Genomic DNA, 15,904 nt, shown 5'->3' with positions numbered 1-15,904 from the left:
GATCTTGTACTGTTGTTATTTGGTTTTATGTAAATAGTAATATTTTTCTACTTTTCTATATTTCTTCAAATTTCTAGTATTCAATTATTGATCTATTTTTTTGTTGTTTTTGCATTTATTTCACTTTTTTCCATGAGCTGCTGTGGTGAAAAAATATCCCTTGTTGGGGATAAATAAAAGAATATTCTATTCTACTAATTATTCTACTAATTATTCTACTTATAATAATAACAATTATTATTATTATTATTATTAGTATTATTATTATGATAATAATAATAATAATAATAATAATAATAATAATAATAATAATAATAATAATAATAATAATAATAAAAACAACAACAACAACAATAATAATAATAATAATAATAATAATAATAATAATAATAATAATAATAATAATAATAATAATAATAATAATAATAATAATAATAATAATAATAATATCTAAATGATTGATGGTTATCTTAATACTTTAAGGGAATAAATGTAAACCCAGTGTTTTGGAAAGAAAGTTACACAAAGTTTAACTCAGAAACACGACAAGAAACTCTTCTTCTTCCTCCAGGAAGGAAACTGTCGTGCAGGTTGTCACCAGATTTGCCTGCACACTCACTCTGTGCTCACACTTCGTCAGGCTCAGGACCAAATGGCCCTCAGAATATGAGAACGTTTGAGCTGCTGACTCAGATATGACGAGCTTGCAGGGTGACTAACTTGGCAGAAAACTCCACCAGATAATAACCACTAAAGTTATGATACAGCAGCTTTTGGTTGACTGAAGGTTTTATAAAACTCTCCAAGGCTCTTTGAGGACTTTCTGTTTTGATGGCAGTGACACCTGTGTTTATGATAACTCTGTTTTCATGGGCACCATCACCAACTGACAAACCTTTGTAAACTCAGTTTGTCCTGTAGTTTAGTTACCGGCTATATGTAGCGTGACTCACAGCCCGGTGCTCTAAGACGTGTCTGTAATGTGTAACGTTAGTGAATCCTGGTTATGTTCTGCCAGTCATCTACCAAGCAGAGCTAACGTAACCTCACTCTTCATTTTATTGATAGACTCTCAGGTTTGAACAGACCACTGCAGAATAACTGCTGACTGTGGGTTGGAATGGGCATTAGCCCAAACAGCTTAACTTGTGTTTTAGCCCTTGAAACAAAAAATTTGTGAGTAAACACAAACTCATACTGGACTCCTCCTTCTGGGATCAGTGCCAGCGGCAGCGCACACCCACAGCTTCTGATCGTAATTACGTCAACACATTAACTAGCCCAGCAACCATCTGTAGCATTGCGCTTTTACGTGGGCGAGACTTAAGAGCTGTGCACCTGACTTGGCATGTTAGCTCAAGCTAATCACTCAATTATTTGACAAATGCGTGGTTGGTGGAAAGCAAGCTCACATAGCTCTTTGTCCTGTGCTTCTCTCCAAGTGCCAAGCTTCACCCTTGTTTCGGAAAGAGCTCTATCTGTTTGGTGTTTAGTTTCACTTTAGTTGTGTTTTTCTTGCTCTAGGCTGCATCCAGTATCGTAGCTGCTCTGTGTAACTTCTTACACTTAACTATTATCCACATTCCGCCCAGAAATGTCCCAAAACAACCAAAAAATCAACATTCAGGCTGAGGAGAGGGTTCAAGGCAGACACAGATACTGACACACATGTATAGAGACCTGTTGGAGATGACAGAGCAGGATTCCAGTAAAAGTTGACATTTAAATTTTTAGGTAAATCCTGCAGACTGTACCTTTAACTATGGTTTCGTGTTGCTGTCAAAGGGTCTTGGGTCTACATGCCGCAAGTGGCTAATGCCAACACAATCATGGATACTGAAAAACAGACTTTTGCTCTGATATTTTTTAAATCATGGATTATGAACAGACAGATATATAAAAGTGAGACTGTTTCAGGTTTACTCACAGGACCTTTAAGTTTTTAATGCATAGCTTCTGCTGCTGTCGTTCAATCCCCCAGCCTGCTCTTATCACACAGGACCTTTTCTGTAACAGTAAAACTAAGCAGCCTGATGAATTAAAGCAACGAACATTTCATTTAACTCTGAAAAGTTTCTGCTTGACAAAAGCAACAGCAGCTTACGGTGATGAAATAATTCCTGTAGGTGCAGTAATCCTCTGTTCAACAGCCGCGGCATACGCGCTGAAAATAACGGATTACCGGTGTGAAATACACTCAAGTGCTGGGACACTTTAGGATATTAACAACTCCATTTTCTGCGTTTAAGCCTTATGAAGCAGCAGCGTCACCCCTGGAAAAAAAAACAAAAAGTGGGGCTCAGGCGTAAGCTGGCTGCAGACGGCGGTGGCAGTGGCGGCCATACGCAGGGGGTCAGTGAGCAGCTGTTGTCGTGATGTTGACCAGACAGGCAAACGGCCTGGCGACAGCTGGGTCCTCCTGCACCCACAGCACCTGCCTGCCTGCCAAAAGCACAAATGCACACTCATGCACACTCATGCACATGTGATGAGAAGTCCTCAGAGTGGCAAAAACACAGAGCATGAAGATCCGACTGGCTGCAGCAAACAAAGGAAACATGAACGTTGTTTGGTTTTAGTCTTTAAAGAAATCAGGAAGTGAGTGAAAATGCTCCTCAAATGCAAAAGAGACACTTCAAACACAGAAGTCTACTTGTTGAAACCACTTCATCTGTTCTTTTTGTGGGTAAACCTGTTTTTAATTGATCTGGATGGATTTAAAGACACAAGCACTTCGATCCCCGTGTCGTTCGCCACACTGCGAGCAGTAATAGGAGCCGTCACTTCGCTTTGTGGTGAGATTAGTTCGACCAGACTCTTTATAAACCCTTCATTCATTTGCTTGTTACATCCACTCTTCCTCTTTCTAAGATGCAAGAGCTCCTCATTACGTTGTGCTCTCGTCTAATTGGGCTTCTCTGAGAAACAAATTGATCAGATGTGATAGAAGGAGAAGAAGAAGAAGAGGAGGAGGCCACGGGAAAATGACAAGCTCTGCTGCCTGCTCGGCCCTTCGATTTTTTGGTGGCTCTCCTCATTAGTCATGACACGGCCGCGCCTCGGCAGCCCCGGCGTGATAACCCAGAATACAATGCACGGGCTCCGCTTTCTGCAGGCTCCAGGTGATTCTAACCAGGCCAAGAACGGAGCCAGGCGCACTTGGACGGGGGAGTAATTATCGCCCTTTCAGAACCGCTGGCTGCACTACAGGAGAGCCCATCACAAGAGGGGCACAGGAGAGGCGCTGCAGCGGGGCCAATCCTGCACGGAGCGCTGGAAATACATGCAGCGCACTCCTTTCCTTTCTTCCTTCCTTCCTTCCTTCCTTCTGCACAGGCACATAAATCTGAGTGAACACTGGCATGAAAGGCAGAAGTGATTATCTGGGATAATCAAGCATTCACTCTCCTCATGTTGGAGAAAAAAGGCGCTGTATGCTAATGAGAGGTGGGGACTGTAGCAGAGTCATAATCCGGGGAATCAGTCCTCGGTCACTCCTCCAAAAACCAGTCACGGCCGCTGTGAACACACATTTAAGGAGGATTTACGAGTCAGACACGTCGCTCGGAGGGTTAAGCACTTGTTTTACGACTGGTACGATAAGAGGAGATATCAGCTTTTTTATGCGTGACACTTATAAGCGTGAAAACGCCTCTTTTTTCCTCCTGCCACGCGCTGGCTTATGCTGGAGTCATCGAGGTGTGAAATCTCTGCAGAATTTAAAGCAGGATGCATTACGAGATTATGTGCCTAAATCTAGAATATTACTTCATTTTAAATATTTATGACAAAGGCACTTTCCGTTTTACTGGTTTGTCTTCTGTGAAAATATAACAGGTTGAAAGCCAGGATCAGCAAAAATACAACCGCCTGAGCAGAGCTGCAACCTTTACTTTCACAAGAGCCATTTTTACTCAGCTCTTCTGTACTGAAGACAACCAGGAGCCACAAAATGTGTTTTATCTTCCCAATAAAGAAAAAAAAAGTGTAAGAAATTCTAAACATAGTAAAAAATCTAGTAAACAAATATGTAAATGAAAAGTTTTTTTGTGTGAACTTCGATAACATTTGACAAAAAGGTGTTAAAAATTGTGAAAAATTGTAATATTACAAATTTGCAAAATTAAGAAGTTTCAACAAGTTTAGTTTTTTCAATAATGGACTTTTTTAAAAAATTACAAAATTAAAAAAAGAAAAAACTGCAATTATTCCAGAAATTTTGAAATTTCAAAACAAATGCCAAAATTATATAAATTTGCAAAAAAAATTATGAAAATTGTAATGTTAAAAATTTGCAAAACTTAATTTAGTTTCCATTAGTTGTATTTTTTTAAAATATTTAAATAAAAAAATGCAAAATTAGAAAAAAATTAGAAAAATTGCAATTATTCCAGAAATATTGAAATTTCAAAAAATTGCAAAAATTTCATAAATTTACAAAAAAGATTAAAACATTTTTAAACATTGTAATGATATAAATTTGCAAACTCAATGAAGTTTTCATAAGTTGTTTTTTTTAGTTATGAAAAAAAATGCATATTTAAAAAAAAAATGGACAAAATTGCAATTATTCCTGAAATTTTCACATTTGGCAAAACTTGATAAATTTGTAAAATAATTAAAAAACTGTTATTTAAAAAAAAAAGTAAAAAAAAAAAAAAAGTAAAAATTTGCAATTTTTTTTTAAGTATTGTTTTTTTTTCAATTTGCAAAAAAATGCAGAATCTTTCAAAAAAGCTTGTTTTTTTTATATTTAAAAAATGTAAAAGAAAAAAGACTTGCAAAATGTCAAAAAAATATGAAAGCCTTATTGCAAGAGGTAATGCATATTGAGTTTGACAAAATGTTGACCCATGGTTTTTTTTAGTGCCAGTGTCTTTACTCATCGATAACCTCTGTAGGAAAAACATATTTTTTTTATTTCAATAATTTTTATAAAGCTATGAGGAGCCACTACAAAGGAGTCAAAGGGCCACATGAGGTCTCAGAGCCGCAGGTTGAAGACCCTCGGTCTATAGAGTGTATGTAAGAGCAAAGATGTGCAAGTGATTGTTTGGCAGAATTTATACACAAGTGCCTCCAGAGTGTGTGTGTAAATTTTTTTTGAGTACAAGCGCTGAAAACCCACTGATACACTGGCACAGCACGTGGGGACTTTATCTCCCTCCTCACTCTGCTGTGTCTGGGCCCGGTCGTTCTCGCATGATTGACAGACCTCGATCTGGACAGGCAGGATTAAACCTATCAATCACATGAAGCTAGGAGACAAAAAAAAAGACTAAGAAGAAGACAGAAAAAAAACGGGGCAGTAAATTCAATTGAGAGCACAGGGAGAAAATTGAGGTGAAGAAATATAGAAGGCCATTACCGGGCTATAGGGCTGTAGGAAAGTGAGGCCTTGCAGGATTTAGTTTCAGATGACTCCATAAATTCATATCAAATGACTGCACGAGTGAAATATCAGTGAGGTTACTGTAAACCCGGGTGCCTCTTCTCTTTGTGATCTTTTAGGGCGGGATTGTGCTCAGTCAAGGGCAGCCTTTACAGGAGGGGAGTAGTAAAGTCCTCTAGATAACAAATCAACATAAAAAGCTTGTATTTTTAGCATCGCCTCAGAGGACGTTGTCATACACAAACACGCAGCCTTTCCTGTTTATCTCCCACCGACTTTGTCACCCACAGAAAAGGTCACGTGCATTGGAAACATGTGGTTTCCTCTGCAAGTTGTAGAGTTCTGGGGTAAATACTCACGTTTTATGGTGAGCTCGCCGTAATTAGACACTCCAACTCCTTTGTCTGAGTGGACGATGCAGCGGTAGCGGCCCGAGTCGCCCTTGGTTGTGTTCTCGATGTCGAAAGTGCCGATGAAGCGCCGGTTGTTCCAAGGTTTAGTGGCTTTCATCGGGGCCTCCCGCCCGCCGATGCCCTGATGGGAGACAACAAAACAGACGCGGCGTCACAACGAGGAAGGTTTAATAAGCAAAGTGGGCTGACCTTGTGTGTTTTCAGAAACTCTGGTTGAGTGTGCTCGTTGTCTGTTCTTCTGTGTGTGTTTGTGTCCCATCGGTGGCTGATGGTGAGAGTGCATTCATCACACACACACTCTCACACACTCTCACACACTCACACACACACAGTGGGCTCTTCCCAGCTGTCACCCCTCACAGCAGGCAGATGGGGGACATTTGTTCATTAGAAATATTTCTTCATTACTGTCATCGGGGGACTTCACTTAATGTTTGTTTTCCAGCTCCTGTGCTAATGAGGACGTGTTTGTTAAAATGATGGAGTACCTGGCACAGGACCTTTACCCGGCGTCATGCTCCCACTGATCACACGTGTGACAGCGTGCTTAGCAGCAGAGCCGGCAGGGTTACGTCTGCCAGATGCACTACCTTTGCTGCTCAGAACAAGGTCAATTCAAGACTGCTGTGCGGCTCAGCTGCGCCGGATATAGTACAGCGGATCCACAGAGCCAACATCTATATAGGTTAAGACCATACCGCGGTGATCTGAAACAACTGTAATCCCCTGCTGCCCAGACACACAGGGCTCTGCACATCTGAGGAGCAGGTGAGAGCAGCGTGCTGATGTCTGGGGCTGAATTTGATTTGCTTTTCCAAAATGAGCAAATAAAGGGAGGTTAGGATTAAAACACGCTGCTTTGGTATTTATTTTTTTTTTCAACAGACATCTGCTGCCCAATCAGGAAGATGTGATCAGGGTTAAACACGTTAAAAATGACTCATCACTCTTCTGTTGTTGTCTTCTTTTAATTTTTTTAACCCTCTGACCCGGTCACGAGGTCAAAGTAATGAGATTAAAAACAGAAGCACACTTTGTCTATTTAATGTGTCATTTAGCAGATGGTTACCAGAGGTTTGTTGGTCACACACACCATTACAAATACCCAGGGGTGGAAGTAGTACTAGGATATTCTACTGGAGTATAAATACAGTTACTTTGGTGATGTTTTACTGAAGCAGAGGAGAAGCAGCAGCCTGCAAATCTTGAGAAACTGAGGAAAGAGCTTTTGAGTACTCATCTTTTATAAGATGTCAGTGATTTTAATCTACAATCTTGTGTTTTATCGACTGTACTTTGTCTCTTTTTGTGCTTCCTGTCTGTAACTTTGAGGTTTTGCTGCTGCCTGTCTTGGCCAGGTCTCCCTTGAAAAAGAGGTTTTTAATCTCAATGGGACCAACCTGGTTAAATTAAGGTTAAATTTAAAAAAAAAAATAGATATGAGCTCCAAAATATGTCAGAACATCCCTTCCTGTGTAAAGGAGAACATTAATGTGACAACAACACATATTTAGGTTGAAGTTCCTGAGTAATTTTGTTTTCCAGATTTGTAGATGAGGAATTCACTACGAGGTGCAGGACGGCTTTTTCTAATCAAAATCAGGTTGTAGCTCACGTGAAAGAGGTCTCAGCTTTATCAAATCAATGCATCAGCAGTATGTTCTTCTCAGCCAATCAGCTGAGACCACACTGCTGATGAACAGTTTAGATCCTTTCTGCACTTTTTCACCAAGTAACCGACTCTAAAATGTAGGAAAGTACAAAACTTCACACAAAAAATACCTCAGTACAAATACTGGTTTTAGAAGCTACTCAAAAAAGCTTCTCGATCGCAGCAGCTTGAGTAAATGTAATCAGTAACTTCCATTCCTCAGAGTACCACAAGTGATGAAAGATAAGAAAACTCTGAAAATAAATGATACTGTTGTGAAATCATGTGGGAACTTGACCCCTTAACCTTAACTTTATCTCACTGAATATGCTGAACTGGGTAAAACTTGATGGGGTCCGAAAACATAAAAAGAAAAAAGTTGTGATTATCCTGTTACTTAATTTTGTTCTTGGATGTAACATCAACAAGAGTTAAAAATGAAATGGACTTCATATCCTTTGCATTTAAAAGTGACAGTTAAGGGCTTTCACACCAGCACAGCTTCATGCCAGTTCTGGTTCCCAAACCTAATTTTGAACCAGTTGGTGTGTTCAGACTGGGAAAAAAAATGGTTCAGAGCCTGAAAAGTAGGTTCACAGCCAGAACAAAAAAAGTTAGTTCATGCTCGTGAACCATGACACTATCAGTGGGCATGTTGCATTCTGCATTGATAAACTGGGCAGGAAGTTTAAGGAAGTAGAGGTAGGAGAAGAAGCGCATGCACACTGCAAAAAACTAAAGTCTTACAAAGTGTTTTTCTCTCGTTTTTGGTAAAATGTCTTTTTAGACTTGATATGAGCCCCTTTAACCTGACCAGTCCAGAAAAACGTCATATTTCAAGTTATTTCAAGACAAAAATGAGGTCAAAGCTGTCTGTAACAAGTAAAAAAATCTGCCACGCAACAATAAAATGGAAATCTTATCAAGTGTTTTTCTCTTATATTTCAGTAGAAAACGACTTTTTAGACTCAAAACAAGCCAAATTCACCCGACTGATCAAGAAAAATGTCTTGTTTTAAGTTGTTTAAAGACTAAAATGAGGTCTAAATTGCTTGTAAGAATTAAAAAAAAAATCTGCCAATGGAGCAAGAGAAATTTGCTTGAAAGTTTGCTTGAAACTAGAATAATGTCTGTGTGTTTTTAAACTTGTTTCAGGCAACTCTGACCTCATTTTTGTCTTAAAAAAAACTTGAAACAAGACTTTTTATATACTGACCAGTTGAATGTGGTTTATATAGGGTATAATAAGACAATTTTTATTCAAAATAAGACAAAAACACTTGATAAGATTTCTTTTTTTTTTGCAGTGTGAGGCCAGAAGTGTTTCTCTAAGACAAAAACTCAGTTTCCCATGAGCACCATCATCCACTGATTTCACAATCCTTTATAAAACCCTCACAGCGGCTTTAAGCTGAATTGAAAATATTGTTTTTTCTCACTCCTCTCTAACTCCAGAACACGCTGACCTGTATTCACACACTTGGCAGAACTTCTTAGTGAACCTGCTGCATTAAACGCTAAAACCCACATCTCTAATTTCCCATTTAAAGACGACATCCGCCCGCAGCTTCTGAGGACCTCGTGGCACAACAGTGGCACTGCTGACTCGAGATCAGAGGACTGCGCATTCTTAAAATAGGATCTCTTCACTAAGACACGTCAATTTCCAGAGGGCCTGTTTCTAATACTGATTCCAGCCTCTGATGTCGTCTTTGATGTGGAGTGCGTGTAAAAGGATAAAAATGGATCTCACCTGGAGCCAGAGGCGGAAATTGTCCCTTTTGCGTCCATTGACGGTGCAGTGAAAAGACGCCGTCTGTCCGGCGTTGACCTCCACTCCTTTTATGGTGAGGAAGTGAGGTGTGTTCACTGGAGGAGAGATGCAGGGGTTTGTTTAGACGAAGAGAAGAAGTTACATAAGATGAACATTTCAGCAACTTTACACGAGTTAATGACAGAATCGTAGCTCCTGTGTCTTTCCATTTCACCTTCCTCCCTTTGTGGCTCCTGTCTCTGTAAAACTGTGTGTCTGACAGAACTCAGCGTGAATGGATCACGCTCTTTTTCATACCCTCAGCGCCAGAGGCCAACATCTCTTTTGTGAAGCACTCCCCTCCTAAATCCTTAAAACGAGACATCTACCACCAACCCAGTTTCCTCTGCTCCCTCTTTCCTGCATTCTTTCATTGATTGAGAGGATTCTTGCAAAAGCATTACTCTCTTTTCAAACTGTGCTCATTATCAGCGCTGAGATAGTCCACAGAAAGCAACTTATGTGGAGCATTTTTGATTAGCACCGCTGCTATTCTGCATCGGAAAATAGGGCAATTCAGCGGAGCGACCTTGATTCGAAACATCCAAATCTCTAAAGACTTGGCAAAAGCTAATTCTATCACTTTCATCATCGAGACTTTCACTTCTGCTTAATATTTTATAACCTCGTCTTTGAACTGCACCCCGTTTATGACTTTGTCCCGTCAATCCATCCGCCGCCAAATCAGTCAAATCTATTTTTCTCGTCGCTTATGTCTTCTTTAATGATCGGAGGCGAGGCAGACCACCCAGCGGCATAATCACACCTTTGTGTCACATATTCCACGCGGGCGTATAAATAGAAAAAGAATGGGCCGTGCTCCACTGAGGAGTCGCTCTGATCACTTTGCTTATCACTCAAAGAAGCCCGATTGCCTCTGAGTGGGTTATCGATCCCCTCACACTTTTTACGCATTTGAACATTGATCACGTCTCCGGGCCTCATCGATTCACTCACATACATTCATATGCAGCACCTATCGCCACATAAATCCATCTTATTGACATAACATTTGTAGGAATTCAGCTGCTTTCAGATAGTAACCAGGTCATTAGAGCGCAACAATCGGAGCTTGATACTTCAGCGATGAGAGGTAGAGTAAAGTAGAAATCAATTGATGAAAACTCTCGAGGTATTGATTTGGAAAAGCTTGGAGTACAAACTAAAGAAGTGCCATATGGAGTAACATGACTCTCAAAAGCATGGCAATGAGGAATCCTGAAGAGCCCTCGTCCTTGTACTCCCACAGCTGCAGAAAAACTCTAAATATGCGAGTGATTACATGTTCATTAGCGCCGCCGCGCAGTCTGAAGAGCTCCCACTTAAATTCAGGAGCGGGACTCCAAACATCTGAGAGATGAGACGCTTTGCTGAATATCCTTAAGGGAGGAGGAAGACAGTGGAAGCCAGTCACAGAAAAACTTTATGGTGGTATTTGTTTTTTTTTCATTTTTTTCCCCGTCTCTCAAAGGAGAGATTTAACGCAGCCATTCCAACATTAAATCCTGAGCACACTTCAGCCTGTCGACTGTACGCTCGTAAATCTTCAGGGAGTGAGAAGGAGGGAGGTTTACACTTTGGATTGACTGTACAGGAGCCTGTGAGGGCCTTTTGTTTGACTAGGAGGCCTTGAATGGAACAACGATACAGGTATTTGGGAGGGTGTCATGGAAAGGACAATGACGCTTTGATGATACGTTTTTATGGCGAAGGGAAAAAGGACTTACTGCACTGGTGGCCCTGGACCACGACGTCTTTGATGGCCAGCAAGCCGCGCTGCCCCGAGGTTACGGCTTCAAACACAATCTGAGGAGGAGAGAGGAGACTCATAACAGCAGTGATAAATGGGCACATGTCTTTAAATGGCAGCAGAGTGAGGCTGGAGAAGTCCAGCTTCCTGTTAATGCGATCTGCTCGTGGCGGGCTGCAGCTGGTCCATGCAGCTGCAGGCCGCTGACATTATTTCCACAATAAGTCACAGTCCAGAGGTGTTATGACATGCAAGTGTTAAATTAAGTTTGAGCCTTGAGACGATTAGCAGACAGTCCGTGACAAGTGGAGTGTGTATGGAAGGTCTGACACCTTCAAAACAGCAATGACTGAGGGCTCCCACCACTGTCTAGTTTCAGTTTGCGGTCCTCCATGACATGGTTTAAAGAGGGGCTATGTGCTTTTCCATATTTCAAACATGGATATGAAGCAACAGCGCTGGATGTTCAGACTAAACGTGCGCAGACTTTTAAACCTCTACATATTTATATTCTGTAGTTATCACTGAGTCTGTCAGTAAACTTATCAAAACACTCCACTTTAAAAAAAAAAACACAAGAGCTTCACCAGATCTTCACATGATCTGCAGAAACAATGAGGTCATTTCATAAGGATCTCCTGACTGGTTTTTGACACATTGGGTAGGAGGAGCGGGGCCTCGAACACAAAGGTCAAGATGGGTCCAGCTGCAGACCTCCACTAACAGAAGGAAGTGACGCAAGGGTGTGAATTTATACAAAAAATACAATAAAAAAATAAAAGCATTCTATTGAGCTAGCAAAGAGTTAACAATTAAATAAATTTGAAGTCTTGCAATGGATCTGGATATCTCTGTACAACATTAAATAAAGATAAGTTAAAAATTACATGTCACCTGACGTCGAGTACGCCATCTAGTGTCTTGAAGTGGTAATAGCAATAATTTGAGCCACAGTCTGCATGTCAGTTTTATTTTATTTTACATTCCTGTTGGAAAACTTTTGTCTGTTAGCATTTTGACATTTAGAGTTTTGAGAAACAAAGACTTACTGTGATGTGTTTCTGTAATGAAAGTTGAAATTCTGGTTTATAACCGGTTATATCAATGTATGCTAACCGCTAGCATTAAAGTGCAATTTACATTGCAAAATATATGTTAGCATCAAGCTAGCACTATTTTTTTCCCCATATTACTTTTGGTATGTGGAACATGTTGAATGTATTGAACAGAAATCTGCGTTTTTTATGTTTTCTTTCCTTTGTGTAACACTATCGAGGAATCAGGTTAACCACGGAAATCAAAAAGCAGAAAAATTGGATGTGTCTACCCAACATAACTTTAAAGGAAGCTTTTATTTTGAAATTTTTACTTCATATCCTAAAATGACTTCCTTCTGAGTGGAGTCTCAAAGAGAGTCAGCTGAGAATGGAGGTCTGCAGCTGGACTTTCATGTGCAAAAGTTTGCCCCCTGCAAGACCTCCAAAGAGTGGGCCAATCAGAAGGAAGGGGGTTTGTGGAGCAGGGAGCTTTAAAGTGACAGCGGCTAAAACTAAGTGTTTCAGTCTAACTGAAAAAGGGTTTTCTGAAACACTAGTGTGAGGAAAAATAGGGATTTTTTTTTTTGAGCTATGAAATATGAGACATGCTCCACTCTATTTTTGATGGTGAATTTGTGTATAGTGGCAGTTTACTCAAAGTGTGTAAAAATTATCCAACAAAATTATTACGTAAATTGTTGTTCATGGCAACCTTTTGAACTCAATTCATTCATGCCCAAGGTCTGCCCATAGCTCTGCCACTGACAGGCCTTCAGAAGGCTGACCAATCAGGTTGAAGGGGGTTTGTGAAGCAGGGAGTCTTAAAGAGAAGCAGCTAAAACCAAGTGTCTCAAAAAGACACTAAAATAAGGGTTTTCTCAACTGCCAGGGGAACCAGAGGGACAGAATAAAGCCTAAAAAAGCACAATATCCCTCTTTAATCTCTGATTCTGTCCCTAATTCTGACTGTTTTATAAGCATGTACCCACATTTTTAGACAAAGGTGGAATCTAACCATCTCTCTTTAAGCTCTTTATTTGGTGAGTCTAGTAAACCTAGCATCCTTATGTATCTGTTTTGTTCTTGTCTGACGCTATAAATGCCTTTTTTTAATGCCATTGATGGATCCTCTGTTTCTTATTATTATCATTATTGTTATTGTGTTTTTCTGTAAATATGCCTATTTTATTTTTATTTTTATGTATATATTTTTTTATATTTGTTTATTTTATATCTTAACCTTTTCTATATTGTACTTAACTTTTTTTTATTATTATTATTATTATTCATTTTTATTATTTTTATTTTTATTTATTTATTTTTTATTATTTTCTTGTAATTTAAAGCACCAACAGACCAAGTCAAACTCCTTGTATGTGAAAATGCACTTGGCAATAAACTTGATTCTGTTTCTGATTCTGATTTTAATTAACCAACCAAGCAGCATGAGATTAGATTATGAAGAAAAAAATCATTTCTACTATGTCTAATTTTGTATGGTGCATCCTGTTCTGAAAATATTAAACATGTTGATGATAAATAAGACTAACTCCAAATTCAGGAAGAGCTTGTTATTGTGTCCCCTGGTTACTTTGGATGATCCAAATGGTCAAATATTCAAGGATTATGGAAACAAGAGTCTATAAAACTCATACTTCCAGGCTCACATTGGGATGAAAATAACCCAACTATCTGCATAATGAGCTACTGCTCTAAAAGTAAATGTATTTCTATGACATTTTGTGTATAATTTGAGTGAACCTGACCCTCTAATGCATGTGAGGGATATCTCCTGCGTGACAAGCCGCTGCAGCTGCATTTCACAGTTGTTGAGTCTAACGTTACTCACTCGACATGTTGGTCGCTCCCTGCCGACAGAAAATCTGAAATAAAGTCCAACTGTGCCGTGTAACACTAACATGACCCTATTCTGGGGAGTGAGTTCTCCTGAAAACAAATGTTCCTAAGCCCTGACGGAGGGCGTGTCCCTGCAGAATGTCAGAGCTGTGCCCTCACTGGTCTGCAGAGCGATAAAAAGGGAAACTGAATGCCTGTTCCTTCCCAAACCCAGGGTGTGGTGCAGGCCGAATCCACCACACACACACGGACTACACATGTTCTGCATGCCTGATTCACTAAATATAATCCTACATCCTCCACTGAATGCTGTATTAATGTGTATGCTCTGTATACATGTGTCCTGCTCATGGAAGCTGAGCTGCACACACATGTACATCTCTGAGATTCCTTTTGTAGCCGACGAATGTGGAGGCGGAGATAGTTACCATTGTCATCAGGGAGGCAGGATGCCTTCAGATAAGGCCGTCTAATTATAAATTTCTTTTTTTGTCTCATGAAATATGAAAGTGAATGTCTTGGGTGCCAATTATGGCCTCATTACAGGCTAATTTAAAGGAAATTAAAAGGCCAACCACTCCATATATCGCCACCAGACAAATGAACTAGCCCCCACTCCCTAATTGAAATCCTTTGTTTGTGCAACAGACATCAGTCAGCCTGCCTAATAGCTGTGATATAATTGATTCCAACATCAATGATAGTGCAGTGCATAATTGGGCCTGACCCAGAGTGTGAAAATATTCACATGGGACGAAAGCTGTTGATGTCACAGGAAAGTTCACCATTCTCATTTGTCAGGGACAGACAGTGAACCCGACATTCAGCGTCTACATCCCCGCTCCGGCTATCCCTCGGGGACTTTGTTAAGTACGACATTACAGCAGGATTGATTAGCTCTGCCATAGTTTCTACTGTATCGAAATCAAGACTGATGAGGACATTGAGGTTTTTCCTCTGCATATAGGGCGACGTAACGGATTTCATTGTATGTGCAGGTTATATTCAGGCTGTGCAGCTTTTGAAATGCATGACAATCTCAATTAAAAGTTTTCGAGACGGTGTGACAGAAGAGTAATTATCAAAAAAGCTGAAAGGCTCGTGATGACTAAAGAGCCTTACCGGTAATTAAAAAATAATTTCCAAGTATCAGGTGGCTTCCCTTTGACAATTGCGTAGGTTTCTATGCAATTAAAGACACCTATAATTAGCGCCATGTTGTTAATTAGTGACAATTTCAAGCATTGGTCCTTCTCCTCTTCTCTCAGAGTGTTGCTAAGATCATTAGCATCCTCTGATTTACCCGTGTTGTCACTTTGGCTCAGGAACAATTACAAACAAGAGACGGGCGACCTTCCGCTGGGGTTTGAAAGGCAACAGATGCTGGGAATTTCCCTGAACACACTGGAAGCGTTGCATGCCATTTGGGCCTGAATGCTCACTGTGTGTGTGCGAGTGTGTGTGCGTGTGTGTGCAGAGATTGGGTGAAATGCACCAAACAGCATGTCAGGATGATCACTCTTTACATAGACTTAAACAGAAACTGTCTGAGCTGTCAGAACAGCAGTTTGTCCTGTTTTAGGAGCATGTGAAGTGAAAACTAAGCAGCAAAATATGACGATTGAATAGCTTTACTTAGATTCTGTTAGCTTTAGCCACGTGGTTTGCATCTTTCTTCTTCTACAAGCTACGGTGGCCAGTAAATGTCAGCCAACTTGCAAAAGCAACAACACAAGCTAAGAGTAGTGATAGACCAGTATGGATATTTCAGGGACGATACTGATTATCTGTGGTCAAGGTGGCCAATAACCGATATTTGAAGCCGATATTAATTTGCAATCAAAGTGCAAATATTGGGGTCAAAATTATGAATAATACAAACTCCAACATTTAACTTCATTCAAATACCTTTAAGCATGAGTTTATTAAACAGCTCCCAGGCTTAGCAGCATGATTTATTAAGTTAAATGAAAACATAGAACAATAAATAG

At 39.9% G+C, this 15,904-nt stretch overlaps 1 protein-coding gene across 6 annotated transcripts in view; it reads right to left on the bottom strand.

The window, feature by feature from the left end:
* The window catches only part of LOC141803899 (receptor-type tyrosine-protein phosphatase mu), a 251,406-nt gene that overhangs the window by 147,688 nt on the left and 87,814 nt on the right, over positions 1-15,904 (bottom strand). For all 6 annotated transcript variants that reach the window (XM_074687966.1, XM_074687965.1, XM_074687967.1 and 3 more), the window contains exons 4-6: positions 10,997-11,075; positions 9,210-9,325; positions 5,752-5,926 (exon numbers count right to left, since the gene is read on the bottom strand). In XM_074687966.1, coding sequence (XP_074544067.1) covers positions 5,752-5,926; positions 9,210-9,325; positions 10,997-11,075 — 370 coding nt within the window. The remainder of the gene's footprint in view (positions 1-5,751; positions 5,927-9,209; positions 9,326-10,996; positions 11,076-15,904) is intronic.

The sequence above is a fragment of the Halichoeres trimaculatus genome, unplaced genomic scaffold (genome assembly GCF_033239565.1).
Source record: "Halichoeres trimaculatus isolate MK-OKI-2021-1 unplaced genomic scaffold, fHalTri1.1 fHalTri1_scaffold_15, whole genome shotgun sequence".
Lineage (NCBI taxonomy): Eukaryota > Metazoa > Chordata > Actinopteri > Labriformes > Labridae > Halichoeres > Halichoeres trimaculatus.
Note: the sequence above shows the minus strand (reverse complement) of the source record. Positions and strands in the feature narration are given on the sequence as shown.